The 15,789-nt window shown below is 42.5% G+C and overlaps 2 protein-coding genes across 2 annotated transcripts in view; both read left to right on the top strand.

Annotated features, from left to right (window-relative positions):
• Positions 1-15,789, top strand: part of LOC138950925 (uncharacterized) — a gene marked incomplete in the record, with an annotated part of 92,127 nt that overhangs the window by 4,282 nt on the left and 72,056 nt on the right.
• Positions 10,952-14,041, top strand: LOC138950934 (P2X purinoceptor 7-like). Its single transcript, XM_070322652.1, has 4 exons — positions 10,952-11,307; positions 11,561-11,656; positions 11,934-12,071; positions 13,802-14,041. The coding sequence occupies exons 1-4, from the start codon at positions 11,153-11,155 to the stop codon at positions 13,962-13,964; spliced, it is 552 nt and encodes a 183-aa protein (XP_070178753.1). The 5' UTR covers positions 10,952-11,152; the 3' UTR covers positions 13,965-14,041.

The following is a 15,789-nucleotide window of genomic DNA, read 5'->3' as shown; positions in this document are numbered from 1 at the left end:
GGACCCCCCCCCCCCCCTTAGCCTAACTTTTTTTTTAAATGAAAAAAACCCAACAAAAAACAACTAAATAAAGATAAAAAACAAAGAAATAAATTTGAAAATAATGAAAAAATAATGGCTCAGATTGCATCAGATTGCTCAATTTCCCTTGTTTTTATCAACATTTTCCGGGGGGGGGGAGGCATATGCCCCCGGACCCCCCTAGTAAGAATATGCCTCCAGACCCCCCAAGTAAGTTCGGCCTTCGCTTCGTCGATCTGTCCCGAAAAGGAATTTGGAAACCCCCCCTTAAAAATGATGTGATCCGCCCGTGGGGTGTGCCAGTGTATGTGTGTTTGCGTGTGTGTGTGTGTCAGTGTGTGTTAGTGTGTGTGTCAGTCAGTGTTTGTGTGTGTGTGTGTGTACGTGCATGTGTGTGTGTGGCGGTTATGCACTATTGTTACAAAACAATATTTTTACCACTGAAGCCGTAAGGCCGAACCGGTATCATGTAAGCTTAACTTGCTTTTAGGAAAGAACTCATCATCGTACTGACACGGTAGCCTAATTAAAGGGCTCATGTCAAACATTTCAGTGCGTCAGTTAATGAGGCCCCTCTCAGTTGGGTCGAGACAAAATGTTCTTGCCTGGGAACTTTCGTGGAGAAACATGTTTTATGTTTTGTGTCAAAACGAAAACACGTACGCCGCGTGCACTGGCACAATCATGTATGCCGCGGGATCAGTGGCACTCGGTGTTGGAAAAATCATCTTGATTTCATTGAAATGTGTCAAATAAAACCGGCTGTTTGGCACGACTCGAGGCCATTGAGACCTGTCGTGCGATCCACCGATTCAAGTTGATAATTTGTACAAGTCATCATTCCAGAGAAACTGGGTTAGTGACTAGGTCGCCTTCAGTTGTCAGTCAGTATCTCTGGTCCGGTCCGGGGCTGATGACTGATCGGTCGACACCACTGCCGGACTCTAACTGCTCATGGGAGCCGGGAATCTACAGTGTCAATAGACTTTAAGTAACCCACTAGGCCCTACATGTATTATACTCAGTGGCAGATTTAGGGGGGGGGGGAGAGAGAGAGAGAGAGAGAGATGATTAAATGACAGTTTCTGAGCTCAGGTGGCCCTAGATTGCAGCATTTTGCTTCCTTGAGAAAAAAACCATTCCGGGGGGGCATGCTCCCGGACCCCCCTAGCATGCCCTCAATTCAGGCGCTTCGCGCCTTCGAGATTGTGCAAAAAAGTAAAAGTTTGGGTGGGCCCCCCCTTCCTTAATCCTGGACCCCTTCCTTTAAAGATCCTGGATCCGCCCTTGATACTCAGTTAGCGAGGCTGGCTTACAGACCTCAGTCAGTTACTCAGTGCCAGTCGGTCAGTGACTCTCTCAGACTCGGAGCCCGAGGTCATCACCGCGGCAGGAAGGGGGACAGCTCAATGTGAGCGATTGCTTTCATGTCATGCTGCTTTCGCCCTCAGAATTTGATCTGACCGGCCACGAGGGGTCGTGCGAGCGTGGGTATGTTTGCTGTGAAATGAAATGTGCGGAGTTAAAAACTTCCTTTTCAAATGTTCACTGATTATGCGAATATGCCCATTGTTATCAGAGACGAAGGAAATCCAAACAGTTGCATAATAATCATACGCGGCTCAACTTGCTCGTGTCAATGACAATGTGTGGTGAAGAAGAAGTAGGGTGCTCAGGCAGGAAGCATGGAATAGAAAACGCCAAGTCAGGGGTTGCAGTAACGTGACTTTATTTCACAATAACCAGAAGTCAGTTAGTGGAGCACACAACAAAACACGTCCACTCTCTTTCGCGTCTTTCAGAGTTCTCCCAGTTTTCCCAGTTCTCAGAGTTCTCACACCCTAGCATGTACATACATAATCGAACTTTAGCTAGAGTCACAAACATCCAATCAAAATCCTAGTAACTATTAGTAACACAACATTCTAAGATAATAAGCCATTCCATTGGGGGTAAGGGATTAAAACCTTCCAACCGCAGCTGACACGCTTCTCCGTATCAAATTCAAAGGAATTCACACCCTCTTAACGAGACTTTGATCGGCTGAGCGCATCAAACATTACCACACGCACGTGTTACCGGCGGCTACCCCCGGGTCGGTCATAACAGTTACGCAACTGACTCGTCCGACAAGGAATTAACACCTACTTGAAAACTAGTGCTACATGTCGCTAGCCGAGGAATACAGCGACAGACAGGCCGCCATATGACATAACAACTCCCGCAGGCTCCCCGGCTCCCGTCTCTTTCTAGGAGAGCGGCTTAAGTTCAAAGACTAGTCAGAACATGGACATCTACCGGTGACTGGACATGTGCATCTCAACATTTAACTTAGAACAAATAATGGCATTACACAAAACATAAAGCGATCGGCAACATGAACTACAAACACTAGACTGGACAATGACAAAACTTTACTCTGTCACACTCGGAAAACTGAGTCACAGCCAGAGGTTGCCCGACTAGGCGGAGTAGGATGCAATCCCCACGTTCGGCGAGAGATTTATTTCTCGGAGTCAACTTTGTGCAGACTCTTTTCGGTGTCCGAACACCCCCGTGTGCACACATGCGCACGAAAAAATCCCACGTTCACAGCGAAAGTCTCAGGGCTTGGAAAACACGAAGACACGCATGCATCATCTCTCGTCTCCGGTGATTATCATGATCGTATTTCGATACTTTGACGAGACAAACCCAATGCTGGTGTGTCGAAGAAGACGGCCACAGCGGGCTTGTTCGAATCAAAGTATCACACCATATCTTCAGCGTATTACCAATACCTGTCCCAATATAGACCAGTTGGTTTAAGAGGACGTTAAACCCTAATAGTCAGTCAGTCGGAGTAGGAAGGAGTTGTGACTAGAAGCAGTTTCCATGTGGACCCCAAGAAACTCATGAAAAACATGGTGATACATGACACTTATTTTACGAAGTCTTAATTGTAACTTTTAACCATTTATCTCACCCACCCCCGTCATCCTCCCGTTTACGTGTTTTGGTTTTTTTCATCGTAGAAAATTTCATGTCCAATATAGGCATTCTAAGCCCTGACGGACAATAAGCCCCTTAATTTTCGTTCGCAGTTTCCATTTGAACATTGTCTCTTCGGACTTCCACACATTTTTACCCGCTTGTGCCTCAGAGCCTCGATGTCGTGCAGAAGCTCAGTTCAGTTCTACGGAACGCGGATCGTATCAACTGATGCAGGAAATTGATGCATCCAAAACCAAGAATTTGATGCATCGTTTGGATGCATCAGAATTCTCGGGTTTTCCCGGAAAGTGCCGAGCAAAAAGCAAAATTTGAACCGGAATACGAAGCGAAACGAACTATTTCTATCAACTGATGCAGGAAATTGATGCATCCAAAACCACGAATTTGATGCATCGATTGGATGCATCAGAATTTTCGGGTTCCGTCAACACTCAACAACTGAGGGTTCACATGCACTTTGCATTTCAAAAAACACTTACCGTTCAAGGGCTTCTTGTGTGTAAGATCCCGATCGCAAAACATTTGCACAATAAGAAAAGGTTCGCCGAACACCAGTCAAAAACGATTCTTCTTCGGCCATGTTGAAAACGTCGGAAAACGAAAGTTTGAGTCGAAGGTCAAGGGCGTCAAAACTTCGTGTGCACTAAAGACAAACCACAAACAAAACAAAAAATGCCTTAAAATGCATAATGCCGTGACTTTGACTTGTTTCCTATTTAATGGTATGTTGTACGTTTATTTTTGTTTTATGTAACCAATCTGTATATATTCGTCAAAATGTCATTTCAAGTTTTTCCGTGCTCAGGCATTTCTTACGGAAAGACCGGAAATGAATGATCTTTCGCATGCATACAAAACCGAAAGTGATGCATCAAAATGATGCATCAAAATGATGCATCCTATTTTAAAAGGATGCATCATTTTCGTATCGGATGCATCAGTTTTGGAAAATGATGCATACTTTTTGAAAATGATGCATCCTTTTGTGAAAATGATGCATCAAATTCTTGGTTTTGGATGCATCAATTTCCTGCATCAGTTGATACGATCCGCGTTCCGTACAGTTCAGACTCAGGCATAGCACGCGCCATCGCAGTGTTCGCACGTGCCAGTACTGGGAGTAGGAGGAGAGGCCAAGCTGGCCGTTTATGCAGCAACCATGTCGGCATCAATTAAGCTCCACTGCCGCAGCGGTCAAGAAACTTTCCCACAGTTGGTAGCAAACGTATCAAGTTTCAAAACGCTGACAACTCCGCAGACTCTGGAGAGAATTTCTCTCTGCACAGGGCTGCATAGGTTTCATGCCGGTACTAGATTTCCCTGTGTCACGGCTCAAACAAGGGTTTTTGACTTCGAGCACAGAAAGACGTAGTTTACTCAGCCGAGTGCAGGCTTTTTGAACTTTTTGAATCAGTATGCTCAGCAATAACACCCACACACCCACACACACACTCCATGACACACAGGCACAGACACACACACACACAAATTAATTAATGAGTTTGGTCATTAAAAATCTGAAAATTGTAATTAAAATAGTTTTTTTGTATTAAACGATCCAAAAATAATGTCATCTTATTTTCCATGATTTTCGGATTCCAAAAACATATATTTTTATGTTATATTTGGATTGAAAAAAAGCTCTGAAAATGAAAAATATAAACATTATGATCAACATTACATTTCCGCAATCGATTTAAAAACAATTCCATTGTATTCCTTGTTGTTTCCTGATTCAAAAAACATATCGATATGTTATGTTTAGATTAAAAAAAATCTCAGAAAGTTAAAAAGAATAGAGATACAGAAAAGCGTTCTACCCTGCTCAGCGCAACCACTACCGCGCTATACTGGCTTTTTAATTTCACTGCCGTTTCCACGAGCGGGGGACTGACGATGCTATACGGTCTTAGTGAAAAAATGCAGTGTGTTCAGTTTCATTCTGTGAGTTCGACAGCTTGACTAAATGTAGTAATTTCGCCTCACGCGACTTGTTTATCATAAGCTAGTCAAATTTACAAATAAAATTAATGTGAAAAACAAACATTATATATGAACAAACATGTTTCTTTGGGTGTGTAGTAACGCTTAAACGAACCGTGCTCTCACGTTGTTACATTATGCTCAAGCATTCATTCTTCTTACTCGGCGTGACGTTATCAAATGGATCGGCTAGCTTTAGCCCTAAGGGGCACAACTCCGCTCATACTCTCTTCGCGCCGCCATATTGGATGCCGTCTTTGTTAGTTTTCTTCATTGCACTCTTGTTCTTTTTGCGTATTTCACTGTGTATGCAGACAAAATGAAGAAAACTGTGCATGCATGAGTCCAAAGGGGATCTGCCTTTTTAACACAACAGCACAACATAAAAAGTAAAGCAAGAATACATTATTATATTCATTTATTTATTCTTTATCTCAAATTACCATGCAGACAGTGCACCAAGATTCACAAGATAAAACTCTCAAGACAGGCAAATGAGGTACAATGCAGCTCAGGTAACTACTGCAAAGTATGATTTTCAAAGCATCCTATCACAGTGTTCTAATAATAAGGTCCCTGGCTCAAGGAAAGAACCTTACCAAAGTCTGCAGTCACCTATTTTGTTAAATGAAATTACATAAGTGTCAAAAATAGAGAAACTAATATTTTACAACAAGCTAGTAACATACGTTGTCCATTCGAAGCTAAAAACTGAAACAGATGTAAGATAATTGAGAACACAAGAAAAGAAATCGGATTTTTCCGGACATAAGTACGAGCATGCATCAAGACACTCAACCTAGAGTGAGACTCAGACTCAGAGAGGGGAGAGAGAGGTGATGGACAGAGACAAACACACCGACAGACAGATAACTACAGCCTTTACGTGTATGTAATTTGGTGTTTTTCCTTTTTATATTCCTTTTAAAATTGATAAACATTTTAAACCCTTCTCGGAACAGCTTTCGCAACTCATGTCCACCCACAGGCGCCGGACTATTCTGAATAACAACGACTTAATATAAGCTTAGCTTGTTGTGTGGTCACAAATGTCTATATAGCTATTCTGATGGACACGTGGGGGGATTCGGGGGCTGTGATTGGATGGTCTCACACATCCCTTTTCCGATCATCAAAGCATAACGCTACGAAAGTTGGCCATTTTTGCCGATATCCAAACGATATCGGCAATAACAAAGACGCATGGTTCCGGTTTCTTCCACGTGTATAAAGTACACGCATACCTCGCCAGGCTTGTGTCTGTGGCTAGTCGACAGACGATGCCATTTGCTTTGTGTATGTTTTTGTTGTTGCTTACTGTACATGACATACATTACGTGTAAAATCCAGTTCTTTAACTGGCAGCAAACCTTGCAAATTTCCAGAAGCTGCAATCTGAAGCGACCTATCTCTGATTTTTGCAGACGATCTCTCCAATCACCAATGTTTAACACAAAATCAGCAAACTCTCCTGTCACATAGAACGTCCATTGTGTAGTGCAATGTTGAAATGAAGTTACCGGTCTGAAACATTTCGTCGTTTCTTCTGAGACAATCCTTGTTCTCTTATCATCTACAGATTTACCGCAGTCTTCACCACGCGAATTCCCAACAGAAGTCAGACTTTCGAACATACAATCTACGTAGGCAAGCATGATACGTCATAACGTCATATGATTCCTAAGATATTGACGTAATGCTAAGCATCCGGTTATCTTGAGTTTTCTCCGTAATACATGTCCGTGGGTTTTTCAATGTTCGGTTATTTCCGTGGCTTCATGCAGAAAGGGAACTGTCGTCTGCAATCAACGACATGGACCATTCTGGTCCTTGTTGCTGACAAAAACATGATTTTAACACAGAATTTAATGTCAGAATAGCTATATAAACGCTATTGTGTTTTCATCGTAGCAATAGGGTCCGATATTTAGACTCGAACAAGTATAATGCGACTCGTCTTCGACTCGTCGGCATTATACTTGTCTCGTCTAAATATCGGGCCCTATTGCTACGCTGAAAACACAATAGCTGTTAATAATTATCGCATATATTCATGCCACCCTGTATTTCTCTAATAAAATCTTGTTTAAACCAATAACAACGACTGCTCAAAGACAATGATGAACTCGAACTGCCTTCATTTGTGTTGTCTTTATCATTGCAACTCGGCTGCATGATCAGATTCCTGTATTTTTCCTGTAAATTCTTACAACTGCGAATTACAAAAACAAAAAGAGAAAATGACGTCACAGTTAAAACAAAACATGGCTTTGATTAAAAGTAGCAGCATTAACGCTAAATGTTTGTCATAATGCAGTAAAACTATTACATATCTAAAAAAAAATTCTCACCTATTTCGTCTCCTCCACCCCTGTGCGTGTCTTTTATGTGCCTCTTGTTTTGTGGACTGGGCACATGAGCTGCCCCTTCGGCTCTCAGTCTCCAGTTCCCAAAGGCCGAGGGAAAGTGTTAACTAACCGTATCAAGCACACGCTTACCCTGCATTCAGAGCGTTTGTACTGGGTGACTGACAGGGGCTCAAATTCTCCCTTTTAAATAAGGGAGTCTGGACTTGGCTGAGTACTAGCTGAGTTTGTACGTCGAGTCTTCCAACCATAGGAAGTCAGTGTTGCGACCCATCTCGTTAAACATCGACATAATAATTAAAAGATTAATGTGTTTGAATTAACAAATGAACAATGAGTCTTGACCTAGAATTTTGTTTGGCAGGCAGAGTTATTTCCCTTTGTGGGACTTCTCAAAAGCTCAAGTTCTGCATTTTGGAAGAAAAAGGGTGTTTTTTATAGCCCCATGAAATTTGCGGAACGCATGCCAGGGCAAAAGGTTGTGATGCACGTGCTACAACAGGGTCCTGGCTATGAACATCGCTCACCAGCTTGTGTTTAAGGGTTGACACGCTGACACAATTATGCACAGTAGCAACATGCCCCCACGAAGAAAACTGAGCGATTTGGATAGAGGAACGGTGCGTCCCGCTAGCGCTACGTGTCATTTGTGCTACGTATCGTTTGCGCTATTTTCTGTAGTGCTATCGACACAAATTGCCCAAAACAGTAGTGCTATCGGCACGTAGTGCTATTGCCACAATTCACACGTGCCATTATCACTACGTCTCAATAGAACTACGTGTCGATATCACTATTTTTGAAAAACCAATGTACTGTAGCGCTACGTGTCGATAGCGCTACGTGTCGATAGCACTATACTACATGTTCAAACGGCAGACACTTCCCTTTGTGTTTGCGTGTGAGTGTGTATATATATTGTCTGCATGGCTGTCTGTCGGATCTGTCTGTCTCTGTCTGTGTGTGTCTGTGTGTGCCGTGTGTCTCTCTCTCTCTCTCTCTTTTTTTTTCACAACGTATTTATTTCATGGTTGTTGTTGGTGTGTGGTTTGTTTTTTTGATTTTGTTCTTCCCCCATCCCCCTTGGTTTGTATATGAGTCTGTGGCCTTAGTATAATAAACCATTCTGAGCTCTCTCTCTCTCTCTCTCTCTCTCTCTCTCTCTCTCTCTCTCTCTCTCTCTCTCTCTCTCTCTCTCTCTCTCTCTCTCTCTCTCTCTCTGCACCTCTCAATCGCTCTTTCTCTGTACCTCTTTAAAATCGCTCTCTCCTTGTCTCTCCCGCTCTCCTCCCCCTCTCTCTCTCCATCTGTCTTTCTGTCTTCTCTCGCTCTTTCTCTCTCTCTCTCTCTGCACCTCTCAATCGCTCTTTCTCTGTACCTCTTTAAAATCGCTCTCTCCTTGTCTCTCCCGCTCTCCTCCCCCTCTCTCTCTCCATCTGTCTTTCTGTCTTCTCTCGCTCTTTCTTTCTCTCTCGCTCTTTCCCACTCCCACCTCTCTACCTCTCTCTCTCTCTCTCTCTCTCTCTCTCTCTCTCTCTCTCTCTTGCATGATACCATATACATACACGGATGTTTTTCTGTGTGTGAGTTTGTGTGTACGATACCGTGGATACGTATGCGTTTGTGCGTGTGCGTGTGTGTGTGTGTGTAATGAAAGAGAGAGAGAGAGAGAGAGAGAGAGAGAGAGAGAGAGAGAGAGAGAGAGAGAGAGAGAGAGAGAGATAGAGAGCGGTAATTGAATTTGCCTTTTACCGAATGAAAACTATTGTCAAAAACACTGCATTAAGAACTAAAACCAACCAACCATAAAATAAAAAGCACCCTCCATCCCTCTCTCTCTCTCTCTCTGTTAACTGTCTCTCCCTTCCGCTTTCTCGCGCTTTCTCTGTCTGTCTGTCTGTCTGTCTGTCAATCCCCCCCCCCCCTCTCTCCCTCTCTCCCCCTCTCATTTCATAAAAGAATTTGGGAGAGAAGAAAAGGTTTCAATATCCTCGGTTATACCTTGTGTTAATATTCTAGTAAAAAATATATGCAATAACACTGTCTTACAATTTGTCAAAAGCAAAGCCCTTTTTTTCTAAAAAGATCAAAATCCGAAAGAAACAACTGAAAATCATGCAGAGACTTTCTTCCGAAAATTACAAATCTTTGGCAAAGTGAAAGGAACAACAAAATATTCCTTCAGAGAGAGAGAGAGAGAGAGAGAGAGAGAGAGAGAGAGAGGCAGAGAGACTCGGAGACAGTGAGTGAGCGAGCGAGTGAGGAAGAGAGAGAGAGAGAGAGAGAGTCACACACACACACACACACACACACACACACACACACACACACACACACTGAAACAGACACACACACGCACACACATACACCGACATACATAATTATACACGTACACAAACCAGGAGTGAGAGCGAAAGGAGAAAGAGAGAGTCGTCAGTACTAGTAGTGGTATTGACACGTAGCGATAATGACACGTAGCGCTAAAAGATGTAGTGCTGTCGACACGTAGTGATAATGAACGAATGATAGCGACTCATCGACAAATTATTTGTAGCACTAATCAACGTAGCGATAGCGGCACGTAGCACAAATGACACGTAGGACAAATGACACGTAGCACAAATGACACGTAGCGCTAGCGATACGCACCCTAGAGGGCAATAGGATGGCTACAAGACGGTGTTGCTGCCAGGCAAGTGGCACAGAGGCTTGCAGTGGCCCCCTCTGTCATCATCAGACTAAAACAGAGATTCCACGCAACTGGAAGAGTGCAGGAGCGACAAAGGTCGGCCCAGAGTCACCACACAAAGAGAGGATCGCTTCATTCAGAGGCAGGCCATGCAACAAAGAATGGCAACGGCAAACAACATTCGGCAACGCCTACAAGCTACCACCAACACTGTTGTTAGTGGTCAGATGATCCGAAACCGCTTACACAACTTTGGCTTGCATGCAAGGCGTCCATCCGAGGAACAACCCTGACTGCCAATCACCGAGCAGCTCGCCGAGCCTGGTGCACTCAACATGTGAGGTGGCAACGTCAGCAGTGGGCTCAGGTGTTGTTTACAGATGTGTCCCGCTTTTGCTTGGAACCTGCTGATTGTCGCATCCGAGTATGGAGGCGTCGCAGAGAGCGCATCGCAGAAGGCGCTGTTCTGGAACGACAGCGTTTTTGGCGGAGGCTCTGTGATTGTCTGGGGAGGGATCAGCACACGTCTAAGGACACCTCTGTACCATGTAGTGGGCAACTTGACCGGTGATCGGCCCTCGTGCGATTCTTCAGGATGACAACGCTCCTCCCCAACGCTCTGCAGCTGTAAACACCTTCATCCAGCAAGCCAGGGTCAACAGGATGCTGTGGCCAGTCAACAGCCCGGACCTGAACCCCATAGAGCACATGTGGGACGAGCTTTGTCGTCGGGTACAGCACACCCTCCTCCTGCCAATCTGGGTCAACTGCTGCAATGGCTCCAGCAGGAGTGGAATGGAGTTCTCAGAGCATTTATATGCAACCTGATCTACTGACACCATGCGCCAACGATGTGTTTGTATGTTTGTATGTTTGCTTAAAGTGCGTCTAAACCCTCCAAACAAAGTTTTGAGTGTGTGAATAGGGTTTCCAGTTATGGCATTTTTCGGCACTGAAACCGCTCAGCGCTTAGTCGTTCGCAAGGAAACGCCCACCGACATGCGAGCTAAATTTGCTAATCCGGACTTTGCCGAGAAAACCCGAGAACTACCGAAGCGCCAGCTGGTAACTTGTGACGTACTGAGGGGAACAGAGCGAAATGGCGGACACTCGTGGTGCAGGCAACTTGTGGAACAACAATCGCGTTGTACCGTATCAGTTCGAGCCTCCAGCACAAGAACATGAGAGGAATGTGGAGGAAAATAATCATTTTGCTGACAAAAACGGCGTATATCGCCTTGGGAACACAGACTGGTGAGTAACGAATTCACGTTTACCGTGTAGATTGAGTAAGTCATACGATGATACGAAGGCGAAAGTCTCATTGTTTACGTTTCTAGCGGTGTTTTTTTCTTTCTGAAGAGAGCAGTGGCAAGTTACATTTTTGGAATTAATCTTATTGTTTCTTTCAAGTGAAATCTAAGAATACTTCCCACATGTGCACATTCACAATACTTAGTCGAAGAATGGAGACGAATGATTCAAGTGAAGTTTGTGCTACTTTCAGGTGTGAATGTGGCAACTGTGTGGTGATGGAGAAAGTGGAGGAATGCAACTGCTGCACTGAGTCTACTAAAATCATGGAGAAGCTGAACAGTCGCAGGTATGTATATCTTTTCACTTGGCATGTTATTGGTTTGGAAGAATGAGGCTATCATTATTTAATTTTATTATAACATGTTATGAAAAGAGCAAAGGGAAGGTGTGACTCTTTTGTAAATTTAACATATATATATAGATGTAGAGGTTAATGGCTATTCATTACTAGTACATGTACTAGTCTGTAAAGCCTTTAAACTTCATCGTGGCGTTTAGAAGTTTAATTCTTATACTTAATTTATAGTTAAAAATAAGTTATAACAATAGTGTTATATTTGCAGACCTCTCAAAGACCCTGGCATTACATGCATCACGCAGCTCCCAGCCTTTCAAAGCGTCTGCCTGAACACAGATGTGCTGGAGACAGCATATTACCAGTACCGACAGGAGCATGGCACTTTCCAGGCTACTCTTGAGGAGTAAGTGACAAATCCTATCTTTCTTTACCAAACATGTGCTTTTTATATTTAGTCAAGTTTTGACTAAATATTTTAACATCGAGGGGGAATCGAAACGAGGGTCGTGGTGTATGTGCGTGTGTGTGTGTGTCTGTCTGTCTGTCTGTCTGTCTGTGTGTGTGTGTGTGTAGAGCGATTCAGACTAAACTACTGGACCGATCTTTATGAAATTTGACATGAGAGTTCCTGGGTATGAAATCCCCGAACGTTTTTTTCATTTTTTTGATAAATGTCTTTGATGACGTCATATCCGGCTTTTCGTGAAAGTTGAGGCGGCACTGTCACGCCCTCATTTTTCAACCAAATTGGTTGAAATTTTGGTCAAGTAATCTTCGACGAAGCCCGGAATTCGGTATTGCATTTCAGCTTGGTGGCTTAAAAATTAATTAATGACTTTGGTCATTAAAAATCGGAAAATTGTAAAAAAAAATAAAAATTTATAAAACGATCCAAATTTACCTTTATCTTATTCTCCATCATTTGCTGATTCCAAAAACATATAAATATGTTATATTCGGATTACAAACAAGCTCTGAAAATTAAATATATAAAAATTATTATCAAAATTAAATTTTCCAAATCAATTTAAAAACACTTTCATCTTATTCCTTGTCGGTTCCTGATTCCAAAAACATATAGATATGATATGTTTGGATTAAAAACACGCTCAGAAAGTTAAAACAAAGAGAGGTACAGAAAAGCGTGCTATCCTTCTTAGCGCAACTACTACCCCGCTCTTCTTGTCAATTTCACTGCCTTTGCCATGAGCGGTGGACTGACGATGCTACGAGTATACGGTCTTGCTGAAAAATGGCATTGCGTTCAGTTTCATTCTGTGAGTTCGACAGCTACTTGACTAAATATTGTATTTTCGCCTTACGCGACTTGTTAATTTCATGAGTTGGGATTAACGTTATTTCTACTTGTGACATTGTAAAAACTATTCTGGAAATTCTAAAATGTTGTGGCAGACACTTCTAGGTTTGTTCCACATGACATACAAACATATTCATCCATTCATTCACACGCCTGAAGAAGAAGGTGACAGAAGATTGTTTGTTTAAATTAGCAGGTACGTGTAAAGCAATCCTTGATCTTTGTCTCTTAATAAATGACAAAGTTGGAAGTTGGTCAATTACAAAAACAAGGACAACAACAATCAAATTATAAAACAAACAAACATGTGCAGAAATAGTATACACAACACTCATTATCAGTATCAACAGTAAAAATGGCCCCCTTCATCCCCCCCTTCCTCGTCCTGATATGGCTCTGCGTAGTCGGCTGGACGTTAAGCAACAAATAAACAAACAATCAACAGTAAAAATGAAAATTGTATCCTGAGATCTTTCCACACTGAAGTCCACAAGTGAATCAGTGTTTATACTCTTTGTGTGAAACAAGATAAACTTAATGCTGGAAAGAAAACACCATTTTTGGAAATATCTTTATTAGTTTATAAACATAGAAGTGAGGTAAAATTAAAGATTTACAGGGATCTTGTCATGAAAGACAATATCACACAGTCATACACGCACACACAACCATGAAACAAGCCATTCCCTCATTAGTCAATCCTGTATACACAAGGAACAAGTGTTCCTCCCTCCACTCTCCACACAATTTTTAAGAACCCTCTGCTGGAGTACACAACAAACCCTAATGTCACAGATTCTTTTTTTATTTTCCAGGAAGAACCGCTACATAGGATACCGACAGTTGGTGAGGTGGTGTCATGGTGTGCTAGGGAGGAAAGTCAGGATACCTCTACCTTCATGTGCGGTACGGGCCATCAGAAATGCATTTCCTTCCGAGGATACTTACAGAGGATTTGAGTGGCCCGAGCTTCCATGAAAATAGTAAAATGAAAATGTATGTTTTAATTAGAATAAAATGCATCACTTATAAAATAAAACAGTAATCCCATTCAAGTGAATACAAATAAAACACCGATTCCTTTTCGTCTATAAAATTACCTCGTCGGTCAAGGCATATCAAAAACATGAATAAAAAAGGTAGTGAAAAACAAGGAAATACCAGCTGAATACCCTTAATCAAACAAAACATGTTATCAACAATACTGAAAACAACCCTAGATGTTCATATACATTATCACATGTGGATTTCCTTCCTCGTTCATCAAGCGCATCACCTATGTCCCCATTTTCATTGTAATGCAGAGCTGCAAGGAACAGCCTGAAAACACGACAACAATTCAAAGGCACTGAATCAATGACTTTCAAATTCAAAACTTGTATACATTTATACATGTATAACCTCATATATTATAAATAATGTACCCTTTCTTCCCTCCTGTCTCTGATTCTCCCTCACCCTCTCTGTCTATCTCATACTTTCACCCATCTTTAGAGAAGAGCATTGTTTACCTGCAGTACATTCCCAAGTATATGAGAAGGAGGTGTGTTTGGGGTACACAAACAAATCGAGCCGCACTTGCCTTCATAACTTCTCGTTTCCGTCGCCTCTTTCTCCGGTTGGATTCTACGTCAACCGTCTCCACTGTCTTTTTTTGCTGCATTCAATCTCTTCTGAACATCGATGCACGTTAGTGGCATCACTGACGGGACAGCATCCTCCTTCTACCTCCGTTTTGGACGATAACCGAGTTCGAATTCGAACAAGGGTGCTGTGAACTCGTCTGCAAATGCATCGTCGGCAAAATGCTGTCCGCATACAACTTGGTTGTCTTTTGGTTGTGAAAAATCTTTTCTGGAAGTTTTCACAAAGTTAATCCAAGCTCTCCTTATGTCAGTGAGGGACTTTAGAAAACCCCTGAGTACTTTAATTATTCCTTGCTTGTTTGCCGAGGTAATATTACAGCCGTAAACAACACCACTGGCAGCTTGATCCAAGACCAAGTGCTCGCAGCTGTGGCGGCTGCTCCCCTTACTACGTCATCAGTGGAGAAAATCTATTTTTAGCATCATCGTTTTGTTTCAGCAGAAGGCTGCCACGCTGCTAGCTTTGACGGGGTTTTCCCACTCGCTGCGTGAGCTACTCACGTCTTTGGGCCTTTTGAGTGGTGGAGATGGAACACATATGAGTGTATGTTTGCATTGGTAATAAGAGTTTTTGTTTGAAAATTTGGGTTTAGATGCACTTTAACGCCCAGCCGACCACGAAGGGCCATATCAGGGCGGTGCTGCTTTGACATATGACGGTTTTTCAATTTTGGGGCAAAAACGTGTCTTTGAACTTCAAAAAAATTCAGAGCTTCACACAGTGCTCCAATTGTACTGAAATTCGGGTTAATGTCTTCTTCAAAATGTCCTTAGCAAACTGGTCAAGAGTTTTGCGTTATTTGTGTTTACCTTATACTTTTCAAGGCCAAATAGTAAGCGAGGGTGTCAAAAAGTGGGTGTCTTTTGGTTAGAAGGCAAAATTTCAAATGTCTGTAGATCGTCAGAAAAAAATCGTACATGAATGAAAAAATATTCAAAAAATTGTTTTTAGAACACTAACCGATCTGTGAGCAGCTTTTTTAATGTCCTTTTATACTTTATTTATGAAACGAAAATAAAAGAGCAAAAAATGCTGTCTTCACTTTTTATGTCCGTCGTGTCACGTTTACTGAACGCGACTGAAAAACAATGACTGGTCCCTTTTTTCGTAATTTCAAGTTCGCGTCCCTTTCGTCGCCTCCTTTCAGGAAAAACCT

The sequence above is a fragment of the Littorina saxatilis genome, linkage group LG16 (genome assembly GCF_037325665.1).
Source record: "Littorina saxatilis isolate snail1 linkage group LG16, US_GU_Lsax_2.0, whole genome shotgun sequence".
In the NCBI taxonomy this organism is placed as follows: Eukaryota; Metazoa; Mollusca; class Gastropoda; order Littorinimorpha; family Littorinidae; genus Littorina; species Littorina saxatilis.
The sequence above is the reverse complement of the archived record's forward strand: the minus strand, read 5'-3'. Positions and strand labels throughout refer to the sequence as shown.